General features: G+C 45.9%; 1 protein-coding gene across 1 annotated transcript; it reads right to left on the bottom strand.

The window, feature by feature from the left end:
• Positions 1-1,655: 1,655 nt before the first annotated feature.
• LOC127206117 (leucine-rich repeat-containing protein 53-like) lies at positions 1,656-13,540 on the bottom strand. The gene is given in 6 exon segments (XM_051165409.1): positions 1,656-2,748; positions 2,804-3,029; positions 3,032-3,598; positions 6,223-6,738; positions 10,562-11,377; positions 13,453-13,540. Coding segments are annotated over 6 exon segments (3,306 nt in total).
• Between the last annotated feature and the right edge of the window lie 7,252 nt (positions 13,541-20,792).

The following is a 20,792-nucleotide window of genomic DNA, read 5'->3' as shown; positions in this document are numbered from 1 at the left end:
AGGTCAGAACACCCCCCAGGGAGCTGCTGGCACTGTGATCCAGCTGATTATAACAGGCACTTGTATGGTTGCCATAGGGATTTCGGGGCTAACATAAACCTGATGACTATTGCAAAGGACGCAACCTAAGGAAGCGAGGATAGTGTTCAGGGGTGTCTGCTGCCTTCTGAGATGCAGCCAGTGATGAAGAAGAAGAGGTTTTGGGCCTGCCCAGCTAGAACACTGGTGGCAGCAAGGAGAGAGAACAAAGCTAAGCCCCTGTCATTACAGAGACAGCAACTTTTAAACATTAGGAAAATGAAAGATATAAAAACAAAACCATCGCTCCATCTCCTTTCCAAGAGAGCTGTCAGTCCGGAACGGAGGAAACTGCCCGTCCAGGACAGCAGGAAGATGTTCCTCTAGCCTCAGAGTTGCTTCCCACATAGAAGTGGAGGAGGCGGGGGGGGGGGGTGTAACATGGGAATGGAGCCCAGGCAGAGAGGCCAAATGAAAACAGGTAGGGCAAGAACTAAGCCAGAGACATCTGCCTCTTGGTAAGACAGAGGGAGGGGCTGAAGGGCTTTCAAAACTAGAATTGTCCGTCATTTGCTATCAGCTCTGCATGGCAAATAGAAGTGAGGCCCCAAGCAGTGTCTGCAATGGCTGAGCAATCCCTTATGCTTGTTTAATATTATAAATATCAAATATACCTAAAAGGACATGGAGGCCAGGACAGACAGAATGATGGGAAAGAGAATATTTGTTTCCACCCACCCCAGCCCATGTGAAGGATAGATTCTGTTCTGGGAATGTACACACCAAGCATCTTACTGGGGTATTGGTAATGAATTGCCTGGCTGGACCTGTAGTTTCCGAGTAAATGTGACTTTCAATGGAAGAGGCTTATTCACCGTTGCTGTTAAATCCAGTATTTATTAGGACATTTGCTTCCTTTGTGCAAGGACGGGTGTCTCAAAAAACAGCAGAGGTAATCTCAACTGCAGAGATGGAACCTCATGCTAATGCTTATTTGGTTTTCAAAGTCTTATACTAATAACAATTGGTGATAAAGCTCGTTAAAATTCCTTTGTTCTTGAGCCATTGTGTTGCTTCTGAAACCTGTTTGCCCTTCTGAAAGGAAAGAAGCTGAGATCGCCCTCTTCTGGACTTAGAGGACTTTTCAAATTTTTACAGTTGGCCTAGAAATCCTCATTTTTTTTTTTTTTCCTCCTAGAGAAATAGCAGGTTTCTAAAGACTTCTACTTAAGATCTAAGAAAATTATCAACAGAAGGATTACAAGTGGGTAAAATGTACCACTGTGCAGTACAGTTAACAAACACGACTGAATTTTCATTACAGCATAATTAAGGAAACAGATCAGGCACACATGGATATATAATCATCGATGTAGAAAGCAAAATTGTAATAGCACTAATTGAGAAGTGCGTAACAATTTCCATAAAATATACATCAGATGCAAATGTTCATCCATGTTGAAACTTTTATTTGTTTGAGGCTTCTTGGTTGATTTTTCCAGGACTAGGCAAAAGTTTCCATCATCCTATCCCTTGAAGGAGCATCACTCGATGGGTGAACATCTTCAAGCAGGGTTTTCAGCTTCATTTTCTGTTTTAGGAGTTAGAGTTCTCCCCCCTCCCTCCTGTTTTCAGCCTCAGAACGGATGACATTCACCTCCTGTGAAGGAGGGGGGAGCTCCCGGCATCCCCAACTGTCCTGGCAGCTTCCCTGTGTTCACTGCCATCTCTGGCTGCTTGTTCTCTCCAGAGTCTCTGCAATGAGACCTGTGGTTGTGAGTTTGAGGGTCTGCCTCACTCAGGTCTTTAGTGGAAACTATCATCCAACTTACTGCACTAGAATTTGTTTTCCTCTCATCAAATGTCTGTTTCTGCTTTTTCACCTCTGCCTGTGTCCCTGGGGGATCCCCACGGTTATCTCCTCGTGACGCACTTCCGCTACTGCCTAGTTGGTGTAGAGTACCATGTGGCGCCACGAATGGCAGGTCGCTGTGTGGTTGCGTCCAGGCAACGGGGGAGGAGCCACCATCCTCTGTGCGGGCAATTTTGTCTCCTGCTTCCATTCTTTCCTCACCTGTAATACAATTTCCCACACTTTCAGGTGATGGCTTGAATTTATTCATTAATGGTTTTTCCTCACTTCGAATCTGTTTGTGGCCTGGTTTTTGCTCTTCCTGTGGTAAAGCTTGATTTTCATCTAAACTGTGATCTTTGCTGACGGTGTCAGTTACCTGGTCACCAAGGGACAAAGCAAACTGGTTTAACTCATTGGTCTTTAATTTATCCTGGTCCATGTATTGAGTGGACACCATTGCTAAGGGGTCAGAAATGCCCCTGGAGTGTTGAGATGGTAAAACTCTACTCTCTCCGTTTCCCAGGCAGGCTGGGGAGGGACCCAGAACTTCTATTTGTGGACCAGTAGCATTTACTATTAGCTCAGGTGAGCAAAGAGGGTGTGAGCACCCATGCTCAGCGGCCTTGACTGTAGGCTGAGGCAGTGCTGATGAGCTTCCATCAGCAGTGCGGCCCACTGGGTAGCTGCTGCCCTGCCCAGAGCCCCCTCGATCGCCTACAGACAAGCTTTCAGCTCTGAGGGTGCCACTTGGTTCGCGATAAGGGGTCTGCTCTTGGGTGCTTGCCAGTGGTTCCTTTGAACATGTGGGTTTAGCATGGCTGCTTCTCTCTGGCGGTTGAGAACTGACCAAGGACAGAGGTTTTGTTTGCATTTTCCTTCAGACGTCCTGGCTGTCTTCTCAGAAGATAATCTTGTTCGTTACTGGGGGACTTCTGTGGGGATTCCTCAGGGTGGACCCTAGTTTTTCCAAAGGGGTGCAGATCTAACTTTATCCTTAAATTCTGTCTCTTTGTTTTTTCACTCGGAGGACATGGCTTGGATCTCCTCTTTTTCAGAGCCTGTTCCTCTGGAATCCTTTCTCCCCCTTCCTTGTCTTTCTCTAGGTTGGCATATTTTCTGAGATCCAAGGAAGTTGGGCAGTGGGTTTCACATCTAGCTGTCTCCAGGGGACTGGTGTTTCTGCTGAGCCCACCAACCTGTTGGCCCTCACTGAGTCAGGATGCTGGAATTTAACCCTCTTTGTAGAATATGCCTTCTTATTTTTTGCTGACAGCCTTGATTTTTCTTTGGATCCCTGGCTCCTGAGGAATTTTTCTATTGCTCTGTTAATTTGAATTTGCTCTTTTTCAGATTTTGTGTGCTCTCTGCGATCTGGCTTCTTCTCTTTCATGAAATCTTGAAATTCATCCCAGGACACATACTTGCAGGTGAAGGAAGTATTTGGATGAGCATGTGTAGGCCTGCTCTGCTTTAAGGACCCATGGTGTTTGTCATACCCCACTCTATGTCTGTGGAGGGTCCTGTCTGCAGCACCTGCCCTTGGCTCCCAGAGCTTGGAGGATGAGCTGGTGATGAAAGCGCTCTGTCTGGGCGGTGGTGCAGCATTGTCTCCTCTTCTTATTGGAGGCTGCCATGGTTTGTTTGTTAAATGTGTCCCAACACTCTCTCCTGCCAAGGTTGAGGCAGATGTCCCATATCTGCTCCTAAATGTGTCACTGCTCGTATCTGCTGAACAACAAATGCAAGAATTTACCACCAGGCGTAGTCGTAGTGTCCCAGCCAACCGAGGTCTAAGAACCTTAGGAAAATTGTGAAATGACTCCTTTAATTATGAGAATTCGTGAGTATTTCCTAATTTTCTGCAGACACCAACAAGGAACCTTGGCTATTTGATGTGTTTGCAGCCGGGTTCTTAATAGCCACCTGTCAGACAGCTATGATGCTGAGTTAGACACTGTGGCATTAGGAGTGTAAATAACATTCACGTTAACTCGTATTCAGATTCCGTCATGGTTATGTTAGCTTTAAAGTTGAATGGCATCTGAATCCTTTTCAAATGGCATAATAGGTTTTTCTTACTCATTTTCCATCTTGGAATACAAATTTGGAAGAACGTAGATGAAATATTAAGCAATGTTCAGGCCTTAAAGAGAGTAACCCAGACAATAGCGACAGCAAAAACACTTGTTGCCTTAGCGAAGGCCTTTTTATTTTACTTTCTTCAACTTAATGTAATATCCACTAAAGAGTTATTTTTAAGTGGGTAAGTTATTTATAAGTGCCTGGTAGCAATATCTACCTTTGACTTTAAAATAGTGTAGGTAAATATATTATTAATAGTACACTTTCAATAATATCTCTAATACTAATTGTCCTCATAAGAAGAAGTACACAATGTGATAAATATTATAATTTATAATCTCATTTTATTTTAATAAGAGCTACATTCTGTTGTGGATGCTCTTCTATCTTGGGACTTTTAAGGGAAATTTATTTAGATGTTTGACTTCCCCCAGTTTCTCATCAGTGCTCAGAGCACACTATCAGGCTCTTGTCCGCGAGGGAATACCAGCCTACTTTCTCTTGTTTCAAGTAATTGTTTTCTTTAGGGAGGAAAAAGAGGTTAAGCACACCCCAGCTAGAATGTCACTGTGCCCTCAGGCACATTTGTGGGTGACCCTGAGAAGCTGCTCGTGTGGAAAGGCTGGATTAAATGGGGACTGTGTGAGAGTGCCCTGAGGGAAAGAATGATGGACTTTATTGGACTTTCAGACTTTCAGAGAGTTCTAGAAAGGAAAGGTAAACAGCAAGGACCATCCAACTAGATAACTCTGGCACCTTCTCTCTCCCCAGGCACAAACTCAGGCTTTTCTTCAGGACCAAGTGTGGCCTTGACCACTTTAGTGAATTCTTCCCTCCCACCCCAATGCTGCAGAACTGCAGGTGTGTCCTCAAGGTCACCTTGGTGTGACAAACCAAGGAGCCATTGCTACAAAAGGTTAATCAGCTGTGTCCTCTGGTGTGTAGAACTCCCCCACAGACATACCAAGCAAGGCTTTAGGTACCACTAAATCTAAAAGGAATGAAAAAAGCTAAGCCCTTATTTCTTATAAAGTAAAACCAATCTTTTCTGATTTCTATAGAAGCCCTTTTTTTTCCCCCTTTTTTCTTGGCCATCTTTCTCTGGAGTCAAACCATCAGCCCCAAGGAACCAGCAAGAAGAGCAGTCAGATAAACTCACATCCTGCCTTATGCCACATAGGAAATAAAATACAGTTTCATTCTTATCCTGCGGTGCCCGAATCCAGCCTTAGGGCCAGATCCCCACAGTAAGTGTGTCACATGATTCCTCTGTCATTCATTTTTCAACAGAGAATCTTTCTTCTTCCAAACTGGTTGAAATAAGCGGCAGGGCCTCGTTTCGGAACAGCTGTGGGAGTCTGCACTGCAGGGCTTGAAAACATTGCCCTCGCATTCAGGAAAGAAAGGAGGACGCGTGATTCATTGCCTCCACATAAATATTGGCATTGCCTGTGGACAGCAGGTAGGTGTCATGGCCAGGTCCACTGGGCTACCAACATGGGACAATGAATTAAGCCTTGACTTTCCCAGAACTGAGAAGTTATCATCCTTGACAGCTCAGCGAGCAAAGTGTGTGTCTTGACAGCGTTCCTGAAATGAATCACTGGCTTAGGAGGTCATTCTTCTCAAATACTACACTCCAGGAAGGCTGTTTACTACAGATCGCATCAGGGCTCAGAGGATGTTGAGATGAAAGCTGGTACCCACCCTCGCAGAAATCTGAGCAATATTGCTATTGAGGCTTCTCTCTCTCTCTCTCTCTCTCTCTCTCTCTGTGTGTGTGTGTGTGTGTGTGTGTGTGTGTCTTTCTGTCTGTCTGTCTGTCTCTCTCCTGTCTCTCTCTCTCTCTCTCTCTCTGAAGCATTCTGAGGTGTCAGGTGCACATAAAGTTACACATTCACACAGAGAGACTATGCTCACACTTACACAGGAAACACACTCCCACTCACAGAGACAAATTCACAGGCACTCATATACAGATACTCAGACATGCATACATGCAGATTTACACACACACACAGTACTCAGATATGCACACATGTGTGCTTATACACATAGACACAGACTGGCACATGCGTGTGCTTATATACACACACGTTCTCAGAAACTCACTTGTGCGTTTGCATACATACACATAAGCACTTTTCAGAGAAGGAAGAAACAGATTACAGTGAATTTTATAGTACTTGTCTGCTGGAGACATTGAAAAAGGGGCTTCATCATCCCAGAAACTAAGCAAAGAAGAATTTCCTAAAAATCAAACTCACCTATTTTTCTGCCTCCATGATATGGCAGGATTTGAGACCGAATTTCTCCATTTTCCAGGCTGCTTAGCTTCTCAGCTGTCTTTGGACAACACCCTGTAACTACGTCTGCATCATAAGGAGCTTTCTTGTTCCCGGGGGGCCCCAAGCATCCTGTCTGTAGCAGTTCATCACCCAGGCAAGCCTGAGCCCCTTCTGCCCCATAGCCTCTCCCTTTCAGCTCTCTGAACGATGCATCCAGGGCTGTAGACTTGGAGGCCCACACTGCTTGATGGCTGTTTTCCTGGCTAAGCGGCGCTTCCTTTCTGGAGCCCACATCAGACATGACCTCTGTCTCATTTCTTGGAGTTAAGTGGCAGTTACAGTAGCCCACGGCATGGCCTTTTCTTGCTTCATGAGCACACAGGGATTCATCGAGGGTTCTGCAACAGAGGGTTTTGGATGGGCGTGCATTTGCTCTGCCTTGTTGAAGTTTCCAGTTAAATATGACTAACCCTGCACATGTGAGACCAACCGCTCCTGTGGCAAACAAAAAGACAATTAGAAGGGCATCATGGGAAAAGTATAATGCTCACACAGGCGAAGGCACAGGAGGCATCCATCAGCACAGGAAAACCATGAGAAGAGGCTTCCTGGCTAATAGGGCTTTTTGCACAAACACTGGGGCTTGAGTTCAAATCTCCAACATTCATGAAAAAATCGGGGTGTAGTCACATGTGCACTGTAACCCCAAAGCTATGTGAGGCAGAGGCAAGAGACTCAGTGTGTTTTGCTGGCTGCCAGGTTCAGTGAGAGAAGCCTGTGGAGGCTGATAGGGTAGTACACCCCATCCCCCCCCAGCCATCATGTACACACAGCGACACACATATGACATACTACACCACCACACACACACACACACACACACACACACACACACTCCAATATATTATTTAAAGATAATAACACTTGGGGTCTCTTTAGTTGGAAATGGAGATTTTTTTTTTCAGAGACTGTAGTTCACTCAGTATAAAAGGACTGTTTTCAACTTATGAGAAAAAAATTTTTAATTCTCCATTTGTTTTTTGGACAGTCATAGATAATAAGAAAGGTTAGACTCTCCAAAAGTCTCAAGACCCTAATCCTCAAAGACAGGTGGGCCCTACATGCTATGGGCTTATCTTACCTGATCCCGAAGACCCGCCATGTCTGTGTCCAGCCAACAGGAAGGCTGAATTCCTCAGTTACCTCAATGTTTCCTTCTCCTCCTTCTCCAAGCTCTGTGCTCCAAGCCCTTTGTTCACTCTACTCAGGGAGCACGGCAGCCTCCGCTGTGTTCACAGAGACTCTGCTTGCTTATTTAATTGTCCTCTAAAGTCTAAGTCAGCACCTCCAACTCCTCAAAGTTTTTTTTTGTTTGTTTGTTTTTGTTTTGTTTTTTTTTAAGGTGGGGGTTGTTTGTTTGTTTTCAAAGTCTGGCAAAAGGATGCTTGCTTTCTCTGTCTTGTACAAGGATTCAGTGTTTCCTCTGAACTCTATGTGATAATATCTACTTTGGAGGGCCTGGCCGTGACATTTCCTGTACCAGGTAGACACAGGTTGGCTCAGTAAAACAGGAAGAGGTCCGTATTTCCAATGCTGTGGGAAGTCCTTCTCTTTCCTACCTCAGTTTTTCATCTGGACAATGGTGTCCCCAGCCACTTCGATAGCCAAGCCAATCTCTGAGTCACACCCTCCCTAATTCCCCCCTCCCAATATATCTCCTCTGTTTATTCCATTATGACACTGAGTCAGTGGTATATACACTTCCTTTATTTTGCCTGTTCCTCATCTGGCCCTCTTTCAGAATTACACATTGTGCATAAAACAGAATTTTCAGCCTTTTTTTTTTTTTAAATCACCATATCCCCAAAGCCCAAAGCTCAGGCACAACGTTGGTACTGCAGAAATGTTTGTTGACTGTAGCAGAAAGAATTCTTCTCCTGCGTTCTGAGAGCAGCAGCACTGGGTTGTCTAATCTAACAAACCCCACTGTGACAATGGGGACGGCAGTGATGATGGCGTCAGTACAGGCTGGACAGAGGGGTCTGCCTCCTGCTGTGTGGCTTCGGGCAAGTGTGTTCCTCACTCTTCAGTAAAGATTGTGGCTGAGACTAAGCAGTTGGCTGCACGTGCCCTGTTGTCTTCCCGGCAACACTATTAATGAGCACACCCTTTTGAACTTGAAAGAAAGAGGAGGGTGTCAGGGAAGATTGTTAGAGATGAAGATTAAAGAAAATCCAAAAATCTGGCAAAAATCCCCCAACTAGGCAGAGCCGCTGGCTCTGTGGATAAAGCTCCGGCTGTGCATGTGTTAGGACTGGAGGTTGAGCACCCCCTCCCCTACCCCGAATCCGTGGAAAAGCCAAGCAGGTGCCAGTAATCCAGTAATACCAGACACAGGGAATCCCCAAATTCTGCCTGGACTCCTTTCTCGAGAATAATAAGATTTCAGAGCCAGAATGGACCCATATATCTTAAGCTCCCTGTTATTTTGACAGAACTTTGGAATCTTTCAGATCTGTGCCCGTCTCTGTGCAGACAAAGAGCCATTCCCTTACAAAGCACATCTCCAAGTCTCTGGTTCTAAAAGTCATTGTAGGAGACACTGTGCTGTGAGGTCCCCGAGCAGTGCCTGGTGAAGCTCGTGTGTAGAACTCACTGTGGTTGGAAGGCCTGGCTATGTTCACAGGATCCCTTCCTCCTTAAGGTTGAGAACACTCACTGGAAAGTGGGCGGCTACTCGTGTGCTGCAGTGAACATGCCTGCACTGCCCGTTTCATGCTCTGCGCCCTGGCATGTCCCAGTCCTGTTTGAACCCCAGTACCTGCTACTTAGCTGAGCAGCTGCGTTTTCTCTGGAATATCTGTTAATTGTCCGGCTCTCAGATTCTGGGTAAGAACAGAGAAAATCTGCTGCTGTTGTGATTGTGGTGCTTTTGTTATTTGTGGTAAATAGCTTCTTGGCGTTTTTTTATACTGATTTTTGTTACACAGATGTTAAAAGAATCTGTGTTTCGGGGAGTACAGATTCCCTTTTGAGGGGATTTGATGGCTGCCTGGTGGCCACTCTGTTGTCTGATTTCCATGAGAAGAGCAATCAGGAGTCAAAGAGCTCATTCACCTGGAACCTCCCCTCAAATAACGGTCCGTGGCACAAAATCCACCACTCAGTCTTGGAAGCCATTGGGAGCCCTCTGTACTCCAGATTTACAGCCCGTTCATGAACACACACACGCACACACACGCGCACATACATGCACAATTCTATACATTACATGCACATGGGCACACTGACATACAAAGAGAGAGAGAGAGAGAGAGAGAGAGAATTTGAAGCAGACAGACACATATACAGACACACACACAGAGGAATGAATGCATGTACACACACACACACACACACACACACACACAATTAAAAACACATATGACCCTCACTGTCCTAAATATATTTTTCACCACGTACCAAGACCATTCTAAAACACACAGAGAGATGAAAAGAATTTCAATGATGGCAATACTATGTATCATTTGTCTGGCAAGCTATGATAGCCAATGCATTTTAAAATTCCATTATTATTAAAAATTGATTGATATCTGCCCCTTGTTTTGTATGGGCCACATATATGAAAGAGATGAAAAATATAAGTCCTCAAAAAAATTCAAAGCCCTCAAGCAAAAGAGAAAATAGAGGTGCATCAATGACTTGTAGTCGCTTGCTCTAAGTCACACATCTGCCTGCACCCCGCAGGTCACGCATGTGAGGCTCCCGAGGTTTTCCTGCTGGTACTTTTTCATGGAGGTCAGAGGACGATGAAGGAGTGTGTCTCTGCCCTACGTAGGTCCTGCAGACGGAACTCAGGCCGCCAGACTTGGGAAAAGGGCATTTACCCACTGAGCCATCTCTCCCGTCCCCATTGGTGACTTTTACAGGGAGAAAAAGTGCACAGATGTGAATGCCCCAAGGAAAAAGCCTACAGCTCACCGTGTCTTTAAACTTTGTCCTAGGAAATATTACAGTACTGTGTGGTTGCGGAAACAGAGGAAGTAGTCCTGTGTTGCAGTCATGATAGAAGGACAGTCTAAGTAACAAGACAAGTTAATCGTTCCAGATTATAATACTAGTTCCACTGGGACCCTAGCCCTTCATTCTCAGGCTCTTATCTCTTCATTGACTACTCTTCTAAAACAGAAAGTTCTAGCAACCCGTGGCAGGTTGCTGACACCTCTGCACCACTCATCTCCCTAGACAGGTCTCACCCAAGAACTCCAAGAATATATACTAGAGGGAGGAAAGTGGGCCCTACTGTCCCATGGTCTACCTGCAAAGCCGAGCACAGTCAACAGGGCCACATCCTGCCCTGGGAGGAGGGGACGCCTGTCCTTTAGCGCCAGAGTGAGGTTATGCCCCTTGGAGTCACAGTTGGTCTCAGATAACCGCAGCATGCTCTTTGCAGCGGCCACAGCTGGGGGGAACACCTGACAGTTTAAATCTTTGGTATTATGGAGAGTGCGAGCCGGAGACTTCACAAAGTTTCTTAAAAAGCGGGCTAGAGGGTAGAGGTCACAGGTGCAGCTCCACTGGTTCCCTTCCAAGCTCAGGAGGCTAAGCTGCTTCAGCGGGGTAAAGGCATCCGGCATGTAGGCCAACATGTTTCTAGAAAGGTCCACTTCCTGCAGTTGGGGCAAGGGCTGGAAGGCATCCTTCTCGATGAAGGAAATGAAATTGTTGGATAAGTCCAGATGCCTGAGCCTGTGAAGGTTTGCACCTCTGAAAGAACTCCCGGTGAGGTTGGTAATCTGATTCCCATCCAGCAGGAGTCGGTTCAGAGCCTTGGTGTTCCGGAACCAGGCTGCTCTCAGGGTCCGGAAGGCGTTACTGCTAAGCACCAGGACCTGGAGGCTTCGCAGCTTGCTGAAGGTGTGGTCCGACAGAGAAGAACTGGGGATATGGTTGTTGCCCAGAGACAAGGTCCGAAGCTTGGTGAGGCCGTGCAGAGAGCCTTCCTGAATTCCGTAGATCGAGTTTCTGCTCAGAGAGAGCAGGGCCAGGTTAGCAAGGAGGGTGAGGTTGGTGCTCTGTACTGAGGAGAGGCATCCATCTGTGAGGATTAGAACCCTGGTGGTCTCCGGAGCGGCTGTGGGGAGGAAAGCACAAGCTACAGGCAGGTACAGGCACAGGGTGGAGAGCAGAGGGAGCCTGCGACTCAGGTGGGAAGAAACAAAACGGAAACAATTGCAAGTTTGAAGAAAGCCAGCTGTAAGAATGGTGGATTTTTATCTCCCTTCTCTGTCCCTGGAACGTGCTCGGTTAAAGAACATGAGACCCTCAGTGTGCAGAGCTAACTGGTTTGGGGGCTCACCCACACTGAGATCGCTCTAAAGGTGGCTTTTCAGGCCTTCCTTGGAGGTTGAGTCCTCATATGAGCTAGCTCTGCTCTCCCTGTGGCTACTACCCCCAGGGATGACTTGACAAGGCTCCCTAACCAGATTTTTGTCAGCAGTGGATATATATGCCAGAAAGTCAGTCACCTTTTCTCTCCAGCATAAAGCTGTGAGTCGGGGTAGGGAGTGATGAGAAACTCAGGTTGTTGTTGTTGTTAGTATTATTATTATTAATTATTTGCTCCAGGCTCATGTTGTTAACATGATCAGATCCATATTCTCTCCAGACAACTGGAAGATAGTCAGCAGAGGTATCATTAAGGGGAGGCCATCTTGGCCTCCTGTCTAATATCTATTCCTCCAATGAAGTCCATCCTGTGATGACAGGTGGTACCCAAGGTTTCCAACTGTTAAATCCCTTTCCATAATCACCTCTGAGCCACTGCTGCTCTGTCATTAGAAGCCAACACATTTTTAACTCAATAAAGATGCATTGTAATCAGGAGTCATTGTAACACATCTTTATCATGCTAAAGTTGTTTTGACTGTAGATGACAGGGTCATGACAATGAAGGAGCTCACTGTCCCCAGGAGGTATGAAGGTGATATTAGAGCAACAAGCCATGGCAGAAGCAAATCCTGGTTCCCCTGGGAAATTCAGACGACTCCATGGTTGAAACAAAGAGATAAAAATATAAAAGACAAAGGAAGCACAGAGCGCCTTCTCTTGGAAGAATCCTTTCCCTCCGGGCAGCACATGCACACTTAAATCAGGGCGCTTTCTAAGGCATGTGTTATTGATTATTTAAATTCCCTTAACTCTGGCCAGTTTGGCACTGTGTCCCTCTCACTGCTGTGTCTGAGAGCTGGGGGAGTCCTTTGCTGGGTGCCTCAGTGCCCCAGGAGCTGCAGACTCTAGCAAGCCCTGGTTTCTCTTCTTATCTGCAAGGAGACACAAAGGCTGCCTGGTGCCTTGGTGCCTTTCTGACTCTGTGTTCATGAAGTCTGGCCCCACATGTGTGGCGTCTTGTGTATAAGGACACAGGGCAGCACAGCTATGTAGAGGGGCAGCAACTCTCTGTCTTGCACACATACACCATAAAGGAGAGTGTGACAGGAAGCCTGCTTATGGGGTAGGAGCACACTGTGGCTGCTTCCAGTGCTGACCAGGAACAGCGCACTCACCAACTAACAGGAAACCCGTCCTTTCAGACAGGATGAGAGGGTCTTCCTCAGAACTTGAAATTTTTCCATCGACAGAACTTATAGCTTGCTTGTCCCTTTCAGGAATATCAGGATGTAAATCACATTCTCCTCAAATTTGTTAATAAGGTGTCTTATTAAATTGTTGACTTAAGCAAGCAATATGTAATGAATACAGGCAGTGCTTCTTGTTAGCGTGTCTACAGCTCATTTACCACTGATGAGAAGGGGGAGAGACCAGACTTTCAAAACGAGATGGGCTTTGATAATAATCGGTTTTGCTGGTACATTGCTTAATCTTATGAATGCTGAACCATTGCAGCTCAGGACTCAGAACCGTTTACATTTCTTGTGGCTGATGGTAAGGATTAAATCTGCACAATGCACTGACAGAAACAGCTTCAGGTATCCAAGTTCTCCTTTTTGTTTTTAAGCAACTTCATGGGGTGCAGATATTCTTTTGTAATAAAAACAATCTTAGTTGGCCCTGAAGATATTGACATCTTATTGGTTGTGACACAACGAAGGACAGAAAATAAGGCCTGCTCCTTTGGTGGCTGCCTTTCTGAGCGCTCTCAGAGCCGGCTACACCACTCACTGCTGTGTGCAAATACGAGCTTCTTACCTACGATGTAGGTTAGCTGGTAACACAGGGTGACATCTTGGGAGCACACCACACAGGATGCAGGGCAGGCTGCTGTTACCTGCACCATGCAGGCAAGGGGTAGGAGCCATCTGCCTGAAAAATGAGCAAAGTGCAAGGACCTGTGAAAATGTGGGGTCCATCAGAGTGCCTGTCTCTATGGACTGCAGCTTTGTGATGGCGGCTGCTCTTAGTGAGCGCTATGGTGTCCTCACAAGAGAGAAAGGCTCATGTTCTGAGTCTACAGTGAACTATCAGCACATTTTCTTATAAACTCAGAGAACTCACATCCAATGTCCTCCACTAGTGAGTAACTAAGCAACTTAGGTGCTTGGGAGAGCACTTTAGTGTTTGCAGTACTTTTGCCCCAAATACCATCCTATTATTTCTTTTAATTCTGCATCTTCTTTGAGGCTTTCAGCCATACAGAGTCAGATAAAGTGCTCTGTACAATAAATGTTTAAATTTGTCATAAAGTTGCCTTTCCAAACCTCCCCAGTGAAACATTAGCACCATTCAGTCCTAACTCAGAGGGGACTCTAAAGGAATTCCTCAGTGGATAAAAGAAAGAAAGAAAGAGAAAAAGAAAGAAAGAAAGAAAGAAAGAAAGAAAGAAAGAAAGAAAGAAGAAGCAGACTGTAATGAAGTGTATATATTAGTTTGAGTACAAAATAAAATGTAAAATTATTAATTTTTATTTTTTGTTTTTTCAAGACAGCGTTTCTTTGTGTAGCCTTGGCTGTCCTGGACTCACTCTCAAAGTGATCTGCCTGCCTCTGTCTCCCTGAGTGCTGAGATTAAAGTCATGTGTCATGGCTCAAGAGATAGCTCAGAGGTTAAGAGCACTGGCTGTTCTTCCAGGGGTCTTGAGTTCAATTCCCAGCAACCACATGGTGGCTCACAACCATCTAATGTGATCTTGTGCCTTTTTCCAGAATGCAGGCACACATTCAGGCAGATACTATATACGTAATAAATAAATATAAAAATAAATAAATAAAGTAATGTGTCACCACGCCCGACTTACAATCACTAACTTAGTTATTGGTTCAATAAGAATTTTAGCAAATACCCTTTAGAGGTGGCGATGTGGGTGGAGCCCTGCCTCATTAGGTGCATTATATGCAGTGACATAAGCAATAACAAGTGACATGAAAATGAATATTCGGTCACCTGATGATAGAATAAATACAACAACAAAAAGAGTTAGACAAGGAAGGATTCTCTGATAAAGCGCCAATTAAACATATCCCTGCTGGGGATAAAAACAATCGAAAACTGCCCAGGTGTGCAGTGGACTCCACACTATGGGTGTGACAGGCCTCACCTGAGGGTGGAATGGACCCCATATGAGGAGTGTGGTGGGCCTCACGAGGGGCGTGGTAGACTTCACATGAGACGTGTTAGAGATTGAATTTGAGGATGGCATGAACCCTACATGAGGGGTGTGGTGGACTATATATGAGGGTGTGGTGGACCACACATGAGGGGTGTGGTGACTGTGTATGAGGGTGTGGTGGACCACACATGAGGGGTGTGGCAGGCTGTATGAGGGTGTGGTGGACCACACATGAGGGGTGTGGCAGGCTGTATGAGGGTGTGGTGGACCACACATGAAGGGTGTGGTAGACTGTGTATGAGGGTGTGGTGGACCACACATGAGGGGTGTGGCAGGCTGTATGAGGGTGTGGTGGACCACACATGAGGGGTGTGGTAGACTGTGTATGAGGGTGTGGTGGACCACACATGAAGGGTGTGGCAGGCTGTATGAGGGTGTGGTGGACCACACATGAGGGGTGTGGCAGGCTGTATGAGGGTGTGGTGGACCACACATGAAGGGTGTGGTAGACTGTGTATGAGGGTGTGGTGGACCACACATGAAGGGTGTGGTAGACTGTGTATGAGGGTGTGGTGGACCACACATGAGGGGTGTGGCAGGCTGTATGAGGGTGTGGTGGACCACACATGAGGGGTGTGGGACTGTGTATGAGGGTGTGGTGGACCACACATGAGGGGTGTGGTGACTGTGTATGAGGGTGTGGTGGACCACACATGAAGGGTGTGGTAGACTGTGTATGAGGGTGTGGTGGACCACACATGAGGGGTGTGGCAGGCTGTATGAGGGTGTGGTGGACCACACATGAGGGGTGTGGTGACTGTGTATGAGGGTGTGGTGGACCACACATGAGGGGTGTGGCAGGCTGTATGAGGGTGTGGTGGACCACACATGAGGGGTGTGGTGACTGTGTATGAGGGTGTGGTGGACCACACATGAGGGGTGTGGCAGGCTGTATGAGGGTGTGGTGGACCACACATGAGGGGTGTGGCAGGCTGTATGAGGGTGTGGTGGACCACACATGAGGGGTGTGGCAGGCACACATGAGGGTGCAGTGGACATTATTAATTTGACTAGTGGCTCAATAAGAGTCTTAGTGAACTTTTCACATTCAAGGCCCTGCTCATGGACCTTACACTGTGGGGATGGAGATGTGGGTAGCGCCTGCCTTCTCAGGGTGCATTCTTGCAGGGGCATAAGCAATGCAAAGTCAACACAAGAAGAGGCCATTTCATGTGGGTGACGGGTGTGGACCCACATGACAGTGGACTGGGCCCAAACATGGACCACACAGCGTTGGATGGATGTGGTGGGCCACACAGGTTGGTGTCACTGGATGGGGTTGTGCAAGAGGAACAGTAGGTCAGAGATCACATGACAGGTTGCCATGGATCTTAGAGAACAGCACAGGAGCATTGTTTCTCACCTATGCAAATTCGATGGGGATGTGATTACAAGCTTTTATGAGAAGCTTCGCTTGATCTAAGGTGCACGCTTAAATGCTAACCTTGACTGCCATCTGCATCATCTGTTTAGACAAGCACAGAAGCTGTACTCAAAGAAGCCGGTTTTAATAATGTCAGCAGAACTGGTGTGGCTCTGACAGCAGAGAGAGAGGAGGTTGAGGCTTGAATTTTTTATTTTAAATGATATAATTTAACTTAACAAAAGTGAGCTCAAATCCATCTGGTAGACAATGCTCAATCTACCAAGAGAAATTACACCCTGCTCCCCTTCAAACTACCTTGTAGCTAATCTTCCAAAGGACCAAAGCAAATATAGCAAACGATGGAGAGCTAGCAAAGGATGGATGAACTCACTTGGGCGTCAAAAGGATGTGGTTTATTAACTGTATCTGCAGGATGTGGCAGTTTTCTCTAGGCTGAGCATAAAAGTCAAGCATTCTACTGTGAAGAAATATTCACAGCCTTATGAGCCATGAGTGTGAGCTCCGCTCACCCCCTGTGGCCTTAGTAGGCATCAGAGAGTAACCCTGAGTGAGTGTGGAGTAACCCTGAGTGTGGAGTAACCCTGAGTGTGGAGTAACCCTGAGTATGGAGTAACCCTGAGTGTGGAGTAACCCTGAGTGTGGAGTAACCCTGAGTGTGGAGTAACCCTGAGTATGGAGTAACCCTGAGTGTGGAGTATCAGGGCTCATGCAGGGATTTAGAGAGCTCACACAGGATCTTGGAGTTACCTTCCTGAGGATCTCTTTGATCTCTACTGTCTGTTTGTCACAGGCATGCTTCCAAAATGGCCCATATGATTTTCACCTGTTCTACATGTGTGCATAACCTTTTCTAGGGAGGGACAAAACATATAGAGAGGAGGATGCATCTATCTATGATTCTCTTTTGTCATATGCTAAAGGAAGGTTGTCCTGTGGGGGACTACCCACTCCGGTGAAGAGATTATTTCTAGCTGGTCAGAGAGGAATCAGGCAGGGACATGAGCCCATGATGGCCAAGAAAAAACCAAGCACTCATCTTGTGAGCTGCCTATGGCAGGCTGTGGCATCCTCTGAAAGTTTAGGGCCACTCATGAGCAGTATTTATTACAAACTCAAGCACAGGGAGATGCATTCTACCAACTACTTGTCATCTTGGATGGGACCACTGAAATTCACATAAGAGTGTCAGCGGCACGCAGCACCTTAATTTCAATATGATGAGACCCTGGGGAGAGGACCAAGCCAATCTGTGCTGGGTCTATGACCATAGAGACAACAAGCTGAAAACAACAGCAACCAAACATACATTTTGCCAAAGACTCCTATATATGAAATCATCTGTTACACGGCAGTGGATATTTTGTCACAGTGGCTCTGAATTTTGTCCTCTGGTTACTCAAATAAGCCACAGAGGTTCCTGTGATGCATTCAGGGTGTGTAGCCCCAGAATACATGTGATTACTAAAAGGACAAATGTATAAGATTTCTTCTGTGTTGTTTCTGTTTGCCGAGTGACTGCCTGTGCTTCTACAAGGCTTGCCCATGTTCCTGTATCTTCTGTACGTTTCCACAGTGGATCCAGTATCTGTCTGTAGGCAAATTCATCTAACACAAGCCCTGGATCATGGAGGTTGTGGACGAACTTTGAAGGAAAATCTTTGCAACTTCACAGTGCACAGTAAAGAAAGAAATCAAAGGTCATTCTGTGGCTTAGGGTCCCAGTATGTCAACATTGCTGTCATTAACTGAACCGGGAAGGTCACAGCTGGGGAGACGTGATCTACAGGTAGAAAACTGGGAATCGTTCTTGGCAGGGAGGGGCGGAGCCAGTTCATCAGCAACGACTCAAATAGGATTGTCCTGGGACAATTAAAGATTTAGAGAGTGGGAGGAGAACCGAGTAATCAAAACCAAAACCGAAAACAAAACCAAAAACAATGACTTCAATGGCAACCGAAAAGATGTATTTGGGGGCCAAAGGGATGCATTTAATGCTGTGACAAGTAAGATGAACATTGAATCTTGACACTGAGTTTAGCAAAGAGGAGGGGTTTGTTCTCCACTCAGGAATGATTTTAGGAAGGAATCAGAGGAGAAAGCATGGTTGGGGTGAAGGTGTGGTAGGCTTAAAGACAGAAAAATTAGACAATTCTTAGGGCATCTTGTGGGCAAAAGTGAGTAGATAAGTTGCGTGGAACCTTGAAAGACAGTCCACATACTGTTTCTATTTTCTTGCTTAGTTTTGAATGGGAAGACACACTGTACATCTGTAGGCTGGTAGTGATGGACACTATGGACAGACATTGTTGGGTAAAACAAATATTGGGGAGAATTGCTGGAGGAGCAATCAATGGCAAGAGCTAGCTAGAAGTGGGTAGGTGGGGAGATGCCGTCCTGGGAGCTGGAGAATTAGGAAGGGTTTGCAAGCTGTGACAGAACACAAGCCAGGAGTAAGTAAGAGGCTTGCTTGGCAGGGTAGGAGGCCAGGCTGGGGTTAAAGTGTCAAAGACAAGGAAGAATAAGGAAGTTGGGGCTTTGTGGGTGATAAAAGGAAGTACCTGGGGAAATACAAGACCATGGAAGGGATGAATAAAGTGGGTAAGACAAACAGACTGGACACGGTGAGTTATAGGGACAGTACTGTGCCTGAGGACCAACTTAAAAGTGTCTCAATAAGAAACCTTTCTCTGAAGATGGCTTCAGAGAAAGAGGTGTTGGAATTAAAATTCTGTAAGTGAGGGACACAGAGGAGGTGGTGCAGCGTGGACTGTGCAATGATGGAGGAGGATGGAAAACAAGGAAGAACCCACAGGCCTTCTTATGGGACTCTGGCAGGATGTAAGAAAGGCTGACCATGTGGCCGGAGAAGGCTGGGGAAGAAGAGACAAGGACCCCACAGGCCAGGATGTGGGGGACTTTCTGCACATACAGCAAGGACAGCAAGAGTACAGAGCTGGCCTGCAAGCCAGCCACTGGAACTCCAGAGAGAGGAGACTGTGTGGAAGGGGGTGATATGGAGCACTACAGGGAGAAACCCTTAGATATAGCAGCGAGGAAGACACAGCTGGTCGCCCACCAGCTCAGAGGATCAGGGCTGTGCTGAGCAGCCTGGCTCCCACTTGTGCGGGCACTGGAGCAACAGTGTCCCCAGGGAGGAATAGATAGAGACAGAGAAATTGTTCTGCTAAGATTCTAAATTAGCTGGCTGTTGAGCCTGCACATTCAATCAGCCTCTCACCCTCCTGGCAGTGAAATTCTCATAAAGGGAGAAGTGGTAGGGTTCACAGCCCTTAGTATCCGACACGAAGAAACATATTATTTCTTTAAAAGAGACCAACATTTTCTAAGATTTTAAATTTTTTCCTCTAGGTTATCATTCATTTTTATATCCCCTGTGACTTGAACAAGGCTTGAAGTATAAAAAAATAACACAATAACCACTTAACCAAACTTATATGACATTGCAGTTCGTGATAACCATATCTTTGATGGCAATTTTTGAAGCTAAAATTTTAAACTCAGAAGTAGGGCAGAGTTGTGGGGTTCCCTAGCTTGGTCTTGGTTGTAAATCTGAAATGCCATCCCAGAAATGAAGCTAAGTACAAAGGGAGAGCCGGTGACTCTTTCCCTGGGGTGTGGACAGCACATTGGAAGGCATAGAGATAGTTAATAGTTTTCAGCATTTGAGTTTATTCTTTCATTTTGAAGAACCTTGCCATTTAAAAACATGCAAAGCTAATTAAAGATTTTCCACTGTTTCATTATCTGAATGCAGTTCCAAATTCTGAGTTAAAACTCTTATCACAGAAAGACTCTACATCCCTCCACGAACAGTAAATGAACATTCAATTAGCCCTTCAATACAAGTGCATTTTAAATAAAAATATACTTTATTGCTAATCTCATTCTTTATAAATGCAAATACTCAATTTTCAAACTCAAAGAATTTCCTTTCTTTTATTCTTAAGGGAGGAAAAATAGTCTTTTCTTGTTTTACAGGGAAGACCCGAGTTTTCTGAAGTCCTTAGGAAACTGGAGGAGTGCCTGGGCAATGTCGAGGTAAGAATTTGACCTTCTGAAGTTCCTGTTTAAAAGCCCAGAGCAACCAAGGCATCACAGGAACTATGAGGGCCAAAGACTAGGTCTTAGAGCCTCTAAGAAGCCAATTAAATATACAAATAAAGGAAAGCTACTCAGAGTGATTCACGGGGAGGAAGAAAGATCCAGTGACACCCCTTATCCTAGCTGCTCTTCTGCCCCATAACATGAAGCTCAAGTGTAAGCACAGCACAAGAAGTATTTATCTCTAACCCGTCGAGGGCGAGGCACCACCCCAGCCATCATCACTGTCCAACGAGGCAATCTTACAAACTGTCAGAATTGTCTTGAAATATCTCTCCTCCTTTTGGGATCCAAGATCCCCCTTGGCTGGTCCCAGACTTCATAACTTCCCTTCTCCTGGCATGAGGTTTCTGGGAAAATACCGATTTCCTGAGGTACATTTCCTCAAGAGTACAGTAGACAATGGAGAAGAGT

The sequence above is a fragment of the Acomys russatus genome, chromosome 23 (assembly GCF_903995435.1).
Source record: "Acomys russatus chromosome 23, mAcoRus1.1, whole genome shotgun sequence".
NCBI lineage: Eukaryota > Metazoa > Chordata > Mammalia > Rodentia > Muridae > Acomys > Acomys russatus.
This window is presented reverse-complemented; position numbering and strand designations above follow the sequence as displayed.